The 11,496-nt window shown below is 39.8% G+C and overlaps 2 protein-coding genes across 5 annotated transcripts in view; one reads left to right on the top strand and one right to left on the bottom strand.

The window, feature by feature from the left end:
* LOC119742025 (thyroid adenoma-associated protein homolog) overlaps window positions 1-7,645 on the bottom strand; it is a 67,473-nt gene extending 59,828 nt beyond the window's left edge. For 2 of the 4 annotated variants that reach the window (XM_038218039.1, XM_038218038.1), the window contains exons 1-3: window positions 7,319-7,468; window positions 3,710-4,002; window positions 368-1,153 (exon numbers count right to left, since the gene is read on the bottom strand). The gene's annotated coding sequence lies outside the window, so the exon portion shown is untranslated. Of the gene's footprint in view, window positions 1-367; window positions 1,154-3,709; window positions 4,003-7,318; window positions 7,469-7,564 lie in introns of those variants that run through there. The other 2 variants (XM_038218041.1, XM_038218040.1) reach the window with 2 other exon arrangements.
* Window positions 7,575-11,098, top strand: LOC119742026 (ribonuclease H2 subunit C-like). Its single transcript, XM_038218044.1, has 5 exons — window positions 7,575-7,831; window positions 9,026-9,094; window positions 9,312-9,355; window positions 9,657-9,776; window positions 9,891-11,098. The coding sequence occupies exons 1-5, from the start codon at window positions 7,687-7,689 to the stop codon at window positions 9,945-9,947; spliced, it is 435 nt and encodes a 144-aa protein (XP_038073972.1). The 5' UTR covers window positions 7,575-7,686; the 3' UTR covers window positions 9,948-11,098.
* The last annotated feature ends 398 nt before the right edge of the window (window positions 11,099-11,496 follow it).

Consider the following 11,496-nt stretch of genomic DNA (forward strand, 5'->3'; position numbering starts at 1 on the left):
TGCCATCAACAGACGATTTTCGTGTGCGTATGGGCTCCAGAAAAATACAAAAATTTCTCAAAAATTTTGATATTAGGACAACTAAGCATCCCAGAGGGGAACAGCTGACACATCATAGAATACAACCTAGGCCTAATACAACCAAGGCCTAATAGTACAATCATATATAAGAACATTTGCGTATTTTTTTTTGGACAAACTCCTAGAAGTGGGAAGAACCTGGCGTGTGGTCAGAGGTACAGCGTAGCAATACCGAGGCCACACTAGTGGGGTTAACAGCTGAACAGCTCTGGTTGGTAGAGCACCCGATGTAGCGTTCTACAACTCTGAGGTTCTAATCATGTTTTATTCAGTTTCTTTGCTCTACCTCGTATTTGAGACGAGTTCGCCAGGTCCGTTTCCCTTTCGGGAATTGCTTCCAGTGAAATCCACCAGTTTGTAGACGTGTTCTGGACAGCTCTGGTTGGTACAGCACTGGTACAATGTTCAGCAGCTCAAAGGTTCAAATCCTTTTCCATTCAGTTTCTTTGTTCTACCTCGTATTTAAGAAGAGTTAGCATTGTCCATCGCCTCTTCAAGAATTTCATCTAAGAAGTTCACCGGTTTGTAGACATTTTCTGCACAGCTCTGGTTGGTACAATACTGGTACAATGTTCAGCAGCTCAAAGGTTCAAATCCTGTTCCATTCAGTTTCTTTGTTCTACCTTGTATTTGATAAGAGTTAGCATTGTCCATTGCCGCTTCAAGAATTTCATGTAAGAAATTCACCGGTTTATAGACATTTTCTGCACAGCTCTGGTTGGTACAGCACTGGTACATCGTTCTTCAGCTTGCAGGTTCTAATCCTGTTCCATTCAGTTTCTTTGTTCTACTTCGTATTTGATAAGAATTAACATTGTCCGTTTCCCCTTCAAGAGTTTCACCTATGAAATTTGCTGGTTTGTAGACATTTTCTATACAGCTCTGGTTGGTACAGCATCAATACATTGTTCTGCAGAATGAAAGTTCAAATCCAATACCATCCACCTTCTCAGCTCAACCTCGTATTAAAAAAGAGTTAGCCTTGTCCGTTTTTCCTTTCAAGAATATCATCCCATAAAATCCACCGGTTTGTAGACGTTTTCCGCGACGTGCTCAGCCAGCTCCTGTTGTCCTGAAAAGAGAGAGAAATAAAGACCAAATTCCTCTTGAAATAACCAGACATTAGAGCAGGTACTACACACTTAAAGGGAAAATACAACATTTGCAAACATCAAAAAATAAAACTACCAAATCATTTGGAAATACCTTGCCGGACTGTTAGTGAATGACAGTGTAAAGCATCCTGTAAAATCAATGGCACCTGGTACATGTATACTGTCATTTTCAAGAAAAGTGGTGTTTTTGTATCAATTTCCAACATTGGTCAGCCAACCAGCGTTGGAAAAAAATGGCTTTTTTCAAATACTGGCCCTAATTGACCATCGCATTTGTTTGCAATCGATTACACACCTATGAATGGGTACAAGCCAGCTAGACTGGTTCCCTGACCTTACAATTCCCCAATGTATGTAAACTGCTCTGTTTCTTCTTATATGGATTTCTTCTTATATGGAGTCAGGGAACCAGACTACAGGAAAATGATTGTTTTTCTTGGTTTTTATAGCATTTTCGAACCCAAAACCTCGGACGCTGAATTCAGGCCCAATTCAAAACATGATTCAGCAACTTTTGATTTGAAATTGAGCTCCTAGAATGCTGTTTTTCTCGGAATTTACATTTGAAGCTGAGCTGAAACTTCATCAGGTTAGCTGTTCAGTACCCTTCTTTAGATTTTGAGCACTTTTGTTGGTTCAAACGAACGAAATGCACAAATTACAAATGATGGACTATACCTTTAATGCCTTCTATCTCCAAAAGTGATGTAAGGTAAAAGACATGCCAATCAAATACAAAATAGTTTGAAGCCACTTTTAATGATACTTGCATGGCAAATTTCACAGGTCAGGTGGAACAAGGACACCAAAACATGTCACACTGTTGGACACCTATTTATGGAATGACCCAGGTTCTAAAAGCTGCATTTAATATCAACACAGGACTACATGTATGGCTGTGTCCCATTTACTTGGATATGGCTTGCAATTACACACAATAATACAGGAAGTGGCTGCAGCCTGCAGCCACTTCCCACAGACTCAAGTGTAACTTCAAGCCACAGCCAAGTAATTCAGACATAGCCTAGGCTTGCCTAGTCCAGCTGCAGCCTGGGCCAAGTTCGCGCAAGGACTATAGTTGACCAATGGTTAACTAACGTTTGCCCGAACTCTGTCTAGTCGACGATGGTTGACTACGCTAGTCGACTATTTGGAACCAGCCTACTGGGGTTGGTTGCTTCGCTGGTAACCAATAGCCGCGCGCATTCATAAACGCTAGCAGAGAGCCAGGGTCCAGAAGTTTTGCGATGACATTTTGACCAGCGTTTGACTAGAGACGTTCGCACGTTGCTATCAGTGCGCAGGCGTAAGGTACGTCACAAATCAACCACTAGTCGACTAATGGTCCTTGCCCAAACTTGGCCCTAATGGTCCGTGAGCTGACAGACTTGAGTGTGGATATCATTTATTCTCAGTCAGTCAGCCAGTCAGTCATTATCAATACACCAGGCTGGTCCAGCCCAATTTTATGGACAATCTGAGCTTACGGAAGTCACAATTAAGGCAATTGACTTATCGCAGTAGAATCGCGTTAGAATCGCGTCAACGCAGCTTGTAAAATTACATGATTGTCCAATTTCATGATTTACAAATGGATGCGGAATGCGCATAATCTCAGACAACAAAACTTAGTGTACAAAAATTCCATAGGGTTGTCTAAGGGGCGTGGCAAACGTGAGCACGGTGCTGTGTAATTAGACACACACAACGTACATTGTACAGTGAAAGAAAATGACGGGAAACACGTATCATACTCCGTCGTGCCCGACGTAAACAATCAGGGTTTTTTGGGGTCTTTTCTCGAGTATGGCAAGACATGAGGTTGGTTTCTTTTCAACCAGATGTTTAAAATAGGATAAGTATATGTAGGAAGACCAAGTGCGCCCTCAGTTGTTGTACTTCCAAAAGTTTGGCAAGTGATTTGCATATTTTCATGAAACACTTTGATTTATAGGCAACTTGTAACAACTTTTTCTTCTGTGGGCTTCGAACAGAGAAGACGGACATAAAATTGTCTCTCGTCTTTGTAGGGAGCATGGCTCCTGCCATGCTCCCTATGGGAGGGTGATCTTATAGAAACTTCCCTGTGAGTATTGCTAAGTTATATAATCGTTTTGTGAGAGAAATTGTGGTATTTTTGTGACCGTGAGACAGACATGATTCATTGTAGTGTAGCGTATGTGGACAGCCATCCAGCCATGCGTTAAACTTCGACACACACATTGTATTTACCGTGTCATATTTAGTCTGTTGGATGTTTAAAGTCTTGTACTTTAAAATTTATTGTAGTTCAGGAAATCATAGTCGTCATAGTGATTGTATATTTTGTCTGAGCACTCGTCCGCTTTAATTAGAGGACTGTTCCTCCTTCCTTCCCCCTTAATTGACGTGGGGAGCTGGTTCACTTCATAAACAATCTAAAACATGAAATTTTGGGTGATTTCAGGAAGCAATGCCCCTTTAACCCCTAACATCCCCCATACAAAGAAAAACAATTATAAAGTGATACTCACTTTTCCAAGTGGCCTGGTTCTTGTTCTTGATGAGCTCGTTTTTTTCCTCTTCTGACATTTCCTGGAAGGTTTCCTGTGCTACTCCCAGGTGGGTGGCCCCGAAGCTGTCGGCACCTTGCATCCATTTGAGGAACAGCACCCCCAGCATGGTCCAAACCCCCATGCCGTACAGTAAGGACACTCCCCGACCCCATGCCGGGTTTTTGCTGCGGTCAAAGCGCCCTCGCAGGTTCTGCCACATCGAAGGCATGCTGTTGTTTTATATGTGTTGCCCGACGTGTATCGTTCTATCACTGTGATTAAATTCAAATGAAAGATTCAAAATTTAGTGACACAAAAATAACACAGAGACCAAACGCCATTCTCAATGTATTCAGCCCAATGTACATTTCCATTTATAAATATTTCAAAACTTGTTCAAACAAATTTTAAAAGTTGAAGTTGTACAAACTTGTTCCTTCGCCATTCAAATAACATTACACAGAGAAACATCCTCCAGCCAAAAAGGTTAATAAATTAGGCCAATTGCGATTTTGCTAATTAAGCCAAATGGGAATTTGTGTGAGCAAACTACTGTGGGACAGAGGTTTGGATAAACAAACCCATGTGATATTAACATTGCCGTCTACTGGACAACTGAGTGACATGTTCTTCTATATAATTATCTCCCTTAAATGACATACATTGTAGCTATCTCATTTAAATGACATAGCTATCTTGCTTAAATGACATAGCTATCTTGCTTAAATGACATAGCTAGCTATGTCATTTAAATGACATAGCTATCTATGTCATTTAAATGACATAGCTATCTCGTTAAAATGATATAGCTATCTTGTTTAAATGATGTAGACATCTTATTTAAACGACATAATTGAGTGAAAAAGTGTATGCGCTGGTAGATCACAGCCATTCACATTATTGAATGAATCGCTGTGTGATGTCTGTGCTAAAGTGGATGAATTTCACGGATTTGCAACCCAAAAAATAATCGCGAGTATCATTGAACTTGAAGCCCCAATACTTCGTCTTTGACATGTGGAAAAGCCAGCAGGTGCTTTCAAAGGTATTTTTGTCAAGTATTTTGCGTGATTTTTGGTAACTTTTGTGGTCAACTTTGAAAATTCTAAAATTGAGATTGCTTCCGTAGTGGGGCACTAGTATAGTCATGTTCCCTAACGTGGCGCATTTCGAAGCTTACCCGACTTTCCTCGTGTAGTGTCGCTGTCGAGCGCAAAGTGAGTCCCCCGCGCAAGTTTAAACTTGCGCGCACAAGTTTAAACCTGCGCGCACACAAGTTTAAACTTGCGCGCGCAAGTTTAAACCTGCGCGCACGCAAGTTTAAACTTGCGCACGCATTCATTTCCTTGCTACAAATTGCGCACGCAAGTTTAAACTTGCGCACTGCATAGATTTTCCCGGCCACGCATACAGAGCCGCTAAACTATGCAGATATGTAACATTATTTTTAAAGCAGATTTTTTTCTCCGATTTACTAATAGCATCACTGAGCGCGGGAGACAATGCCTTAATGCCTTTTTTTGAAACATTTTATTAAATTCATTAATTAAATCATTTGCAAATTTATTTACTTTTTAAAATAATTACCATTTTATATATATGCATAGCGTTTTTAAGTTGTAAACATTTTTTAATATGAATTATTGAGCCTGCAATAAAAGATATTTGTTAAAGTAATACATTTAATTAATTGATTAAATTAGTAATGCTTTCATTAATTTTTTTTTCAAATTATGCATTTTTGAAGTGTACACAGCGCTCGAAATATAATGCAAGTATTTCTAAAAACAATATGAATTATTGTACCGTCCAATTTATTAATTGTTAAATTAATTAGTATTTTTTTAAGAATAAGTACTTTTTTAATTGTAGAATATATAAGCATTTTAAAAATAATGTAAATGATTACTATAATGTCCAAACTTGAACAATTGAACTATTGAAGGGATCATAATCATTCTTTTTACGTTAACAGCGGGTTACACCTAGGAAATTATGATTTATTTACATTCAAGAATATAAATAAAATGCCAATTAGGTTTACAAAGCAAAAAAAACTTGAAGCTGGTCTCCATTAATGAATAACTTCAGTACACTTTCCAGGCAATCGCCGCTAGTGTGCTTAATAAGTTGATTGCTTGCCCGGTCCCCTCCCCGCCCCGCCCCCACGTACCCTTTTTAACAACTTCTCTGATAAGCACTGCTAAATCTCAATGTTTCTTTTCACTGACGCTAATTGAATTCCCCTTTTTATTTATTTCTTTATTCATTCATTTATTCCATTATTTCTCGTGTTTTGAAAAAAAAAATGTCTTCCTCAATGAAAATCCCGCCCGCAAAAAGAAGGTTGCGATCAACTTTGCGCAAGTTTAAACTTGCGCACGCAAATTAAAATGGCGCGGTGTAATTTGCGTGCTTCAGGAGTCCCTCGCGCAAGTTTAAACTTGCGCGCGCAAGTTTAAACTTGCGTGGGGGACTCAAATTGCGCTCGACATCGCCAAACCTCTTTGTTGACAAACCTCAAATTCATGCAGTAAAATACTAGTACTTTTACCTTATTAATGCTTGCTATTTAACCTCTGTGAACGATTTCAGTTTCATCAAATTTAACCCAAAATTCAAAAACGGTGGCGTCCGGAAATTGGGCACAAGTTGGCGGAGTGTTCCCTAACGTGGCGCACTTGAATAAGTCTTGGAAAATTCCAAATTAACATTTAAGAATTTCTGTAAACTTGATAAATTCTGATAAATAATTATCATCTCTACTTACATACCCAGCCAGATGTTTGCCAGAAAATTATTTTCTTATTTTTCGGGGCATTTTCAAAGGGTTCACTTGCACTTGAAAATAATATCGGAAAATCACGCCAAAATAAAGTTTTCTTCTAAATTTGTTACGGGTAAATAAACTTGCGATTTATGAACAGGAGTGTTTAGAACTTGATGAAATTTCACTTTCTGTGAAATTTCAGTTAAAGCTTTTGCTCTAGGTAGGCGCTACAGGCGAAAAATCAAAGTGCGCCACGTTGGGGGCCGCGCCACGTTAGGGTACATCAACAATACAACAGACCAAAATCCCAAATGTCAAAAAAGGAGTTCTAGTGCCCCAGTTATTAGTGGGTCCATGGAGGTCTGTCTCCATGATGGGTCTATGCACCTATCAATTGTCCCCCCCCCCTCCCCCCCCCCCCTACCCGAGCTGCCCCACCCTACTCCTAGAACTATGAGGCTCATAGTTCTAGGATTAGCCCAACCCAAGACATGGGGATTGTCACTTTTGAGGTGACAAAATCCCCCCCCCCCCTTTCACTCAGGCAAAATTTAAGTGACAATCCCCAAGGCCTAATATACATTATGTAGGGCGCAGTCATGCCTGTCATGGCAGTGGTAATTGCATTTCCATGTAGTACCCAAATGGTAACAATGGAGGCCTAATTTGAGTGACCAAAATTAACGTATGGAAACCCGCTTAACTACCTCAGTCAGTCAGTCAGTCATGTCACGTCAGTGCACAGGTGCATGATTGATGAGCCAAACAAATCGAAACAGATAAACACAAACAGTAACACGTCCCAGAGACAAAGTTACACCTTCTTCCACACTAGGCTATTTCTGCAGGGTAGGCCTACCTTCCGAAAACTTATTTTGCAATCGTCAAAATGTGTTGTTGACTAGTAGCATCCACATTTTCATGATTTTGCGAGTGCAGGATCGATTTTACACGTAAATTCAGAATACTTTACGAGTGTACATGTGTGTATGTCGATTCTTGAGACGTCAAGATATTAACCATGTTTCAGACTGGTGCTTACATACATTTTTGCGAAAATGTACCTTGTCAGAGTCCAGGTTTCGCTCAGTATGGTGCCGAATTTTCGCGCTCGCGGGAAGTTTCACTGACTTGGCATGCTTTCATCAGTTTCACACAGTCGACGTTTGCATGCAGGTCGCCGACAATGTCACTTTTCTTGAACAAGAAGTCTGTTGCCGATTCATCACCCGCAGATGTTCATCTTTTAGGCTGTAATGTAGAACACACAGGAGACGCAAAAGTGTCTGAGTTCTTCAAAACTGCCATTCGCAAAAAGAAAAATGAGAATGGTAACTAACTAAAAATGTAGCCTAGGCTCCCATTTCGACCATTGAGGAAGACACATTTCCAATTTTGTTAGAAAATGCACTCGACTCTCCATAGACGTTGTTCGTTATACACAACCTCACAAGTGGCGTTTGGATACTTACTAGGCCATGTAGGCCTACATTCTTTCCTTAGAAATGTCAGTAGCTGAGTAGGCCTTAGACCCGTGAACGTGGCGTTGTATACAACGCCACGCGCTTCCGTCGGGTAAATACAACTTTACAAGCGACAGCATTCTATCTTTTGATCCGCTACATATAACCATGTATAATTTTGCCCATAGGTGAATCACTTACTTGTTGGGCCTCCTGTGAATTTACGCGAGTGTTGGATCTGGCATTGCCAAGAAATTTGATGTAAAGTACGGCACAACTTTGTCACAATGAATGTTTTGAAAATGATCAGAAAATCAAAGACAGGCATGACACTCTGGTACCCCGAGTTTCGCATGCGCAAAACGGAAAAAGTATCACCAGTGGGTACCCGACTAACCGTCTTACATGGCAGGATGACCGTAATACCATGTTCAATTCTGCTAAATCCACTTCGAAAGTCTGCCAAATCACCCAGTTTATCATGTTTATAATGCTGTTCCATTGTGCAAGGGTTTGTTTTAAGGATCTTTCAAAAAATGAAGGTTTTTCAAACCAAATGTGCCATATTTCTTTCCAATCTTTTTCATTTTCCTTCATCTTCATAATTCTGCCGAAAAAAAATATTCTGCTGATTTTCTGTACAAGTTACAACTCATTTTTGTATGCAAATATTCTGTCAAATGTAGCCGAAATTCGGCTAGAACGGTCACTCCATTTTAGTAACCGCGGATAAACAATAGAGTGTTTTTACTATAGACTGAAGCGTGGCTATGTATATAGCCACGTTCACGGGTCTAAGTAGGCCTAATAGCTTGAGTAACTCCAGCTTAACAAGCTCATCAGGAATTCACATGTAACATGTGAATTCCTGATGCAGGAATTCACATGTAACATGTGAATTCCTGATGAGCTTGTTAAGCTGGAGTTACTCAAGCTAAGTTACTTAAGGCCTACATTATTTTTTCCCGGATTGACATGCTTGTCTCATTGTAAAAAAAGAATGACAAATTGTTGACCAGTGGTGCAGTACTACATGTGTATTTCTTTGTTGAATAATTGTAGATTTGTCGGCGACATTTCGTGGGAGGACACTATGCGGACAGGTGTTGAACGTACCAACAGGATACACAGGTAGAAACTTGCATAGGTTGTGAGCTTGTGACCTATTGTGCACATTGTATTGTAAGCAAATTCTTTTGTTACTGTTACTTCAGTGTTAGACATGTTAGATAAAAATAGGAGTGTTGACATTCGGGGGTTGGTTTAGGGGTGTCGGCATCAACCTTCCACCAATGATACCCCTAGTAGGTTTTCATTTTGTTGTTTTCTTTGCTCTTTTCCACTAAAGGTCTTGTCCTGAAAGAGAATCAAAGACCATTCATGGAGGAAGAGGTATGTCATGCAAACAACTCGGAAAATATTAAAATCTAGCCAAATTATACTACTCCTAATGTACATAATAATCTGGAGGATTTTTTTTTAAAAGGGAAATAAAGTCCGAAATCCGCTCCATAGGAAAGTGCTAAAAAATGTGAGGGTACCCCAAATAGTCGCATGAAGAAAAATAGCGGACAGGAAATATGTCACACTTTGTCTTTGCACCCTTAATAATAGAATGACCCATATCCACATAACCTACCAGTCAATTTCTCATAACATTTTCACAAGTTGCAATATTTTTTTCCTTCTTCAGGACAGAACACTCCAAGCAACTCACCAGTTTGACAAGTTCACCTACTGGAACTTGGAGATGACTCCATCCGTCAATGATGCGGTTGTCAAGGCGATGATGTGGCCGGAGATTGCCGAGGCTGTAAGGCATCAATTTAAAGGCTTTTGTTCTTGGAGGCATGGGCCATTTAAACAAAAAAATTCAAATCTTTTGCCAATTTGTTTTAACAATGTGCACTGCTTTCCTTCCAACTAGATCCATGCCGCCGGAGACACCAATGACAGCCAGGAGAGTGTCAAAAGTCAAAGGTGATGATGTAGGTCAGATAGGCCATTTTGAGGACTGATGCTTGCTTCCAATGACTGATCTTGAGCATGCATGGGATGCTAACATGCATTGTTCAAGGGACTCCACTACAGCAGGCGCGGTTCGAGAGCCATTTTTTTTGGGGGGGGGGCCTAGGAGGGTGGATCCCCAAAAAATTCTGGGAGGCATGTTGAAATGTAGCCTGGTTATTTTCTCCGGACGTTTGCTAGTGCATTTTTTTTTAAAGGAATTTTTTGGGGGGTGATGGCTCGACAAAATTTTGCCCTAGCCCCCTCCCCCCCCCCCCCCCCAGAACTGCTACTCTGCACTACAGGGTATAGCTAGAGCGATAGGTTCGTAGTTCTAATGCGGACATGACTGAAGGCATGGGAAAAACATTTGAAAGGACTTGAATCAAGTCTACAAGTTTTGTGAATTGAGGAGTTCCTCAAACCACTCACAGCATGTGGATTTAATGTACATTATGGGTTGGACTTGCATTGAATACGGTGAATTACATACATGTACATAGGTAAATTTTCATAGCTACCGAGATTGAATATTGATTATTTAGAATGAAGTATTAAAACTAGCCTCCCGAGGTTATCCATGGAATATTCTTGAATCGGTGTTCAGAATATTCCTGGGTGCAAAGCCGAGGGTAAAAAGAACGCTCTATGAATCATTGAGGGAGGTTAGTTTTTACTGTAATACAAGTTAAAGAAGTAAATTATTGTTTTATAATTCCTCAACCACAGATTCTGCTAGATTTTGAGAGATTACTGATTAATTTTAACCCAAAGCTAATAAAAATTATCCAATTTCAATATGAAATTAGTGGAAATTTACTTTAATTTGTTTCCAAATTACCCTTCATGAAATGTTTGCGCCCAGCTCTGTATCACCTTGTTGCTATATGTATAGTACTTCTCAGTGCGAGGCTACCATTGTGCAGTAATTTAGGCTTGGCACAGTCAAATGGTTAAAATGGTGAATACCATGTGACGTACACGGAAACAGAATCTGCAGGTGAGGTATTATAAGATGAATATATGCACTGATATTTCAATTACTTATTGCTCTTTTATTAGTGAAATTGGTCCAATGATTTATGTCCAATTTGATCTGAATAAAAAGTACCAATGTGGACAGGAAAACCTATACATGTACATGTATTTATTGAGCACTTTAAAATTATTAGAGCGCCATGATGCTTAGTCCAATACTGCCCGTCATAATTTGTCTTTGCCCGTAAATATATAACTTATACAATTTATTTCACAAACTTTTTTCTTGAGCTCATTTGCACTGGCCACTCTAGCACAGTAACTTAATCTTTTTTCAAACATACAGTATTAAACATATTTCCATATATATGTGACCTGTCATCACAAAATGAGCTTAAAGTCAGATTTTTTAAGATTTGAGATATTTATATATCTGGATTCTGCAGAACAAGAGCCATACAATATTAGTTATCTTGCGAGCGCGAGTGGAACACGAGTGGAACACGGAATAATGTAGGCCGAATGCCGAGTGGTATGTGGGACACAGA

The sequence above is a fragment of the Patiria miniata genome, unplaced genomic scaffold, assembly GCF_015706575.1.
Source record: "Patiria miniata isolate m_02_andy unplaced genomic scaffold, ASM1570657v1 HiC_scaffold_5, whole genome shotgun sequence".
NCBI classification, from domain to species: domain Eukaryota; kingdom Metazoa; phylum Echinodermata; class Asteroidea; order Valvatida; family Asterinidae; genus Patiria; species Patiria miniata.

Coding starts and splice junctions, on each gene's coding strand:
- LOC119742026 (XM_038218044.1), top strand. CDS start 7,687: ATGTCACTTTTCTTGAACAAGAAGTCTGTTGCCGATTCATCACCCGCA. Junction 9,095..9,311: donor CGTACCAACAGGATACACAG/GTAGAAACTTGC, acceptor TTTCCACTAAAG/GTCTTGTCCTGAAAGAGAAT. Junction 9,777..9,890: donor GGCCGGAGATTGCCGAGGCT/GTAAGGCATCAA, acceptor CCTTCCAACTAG/ATCCATGCCGCCGGAGACAC.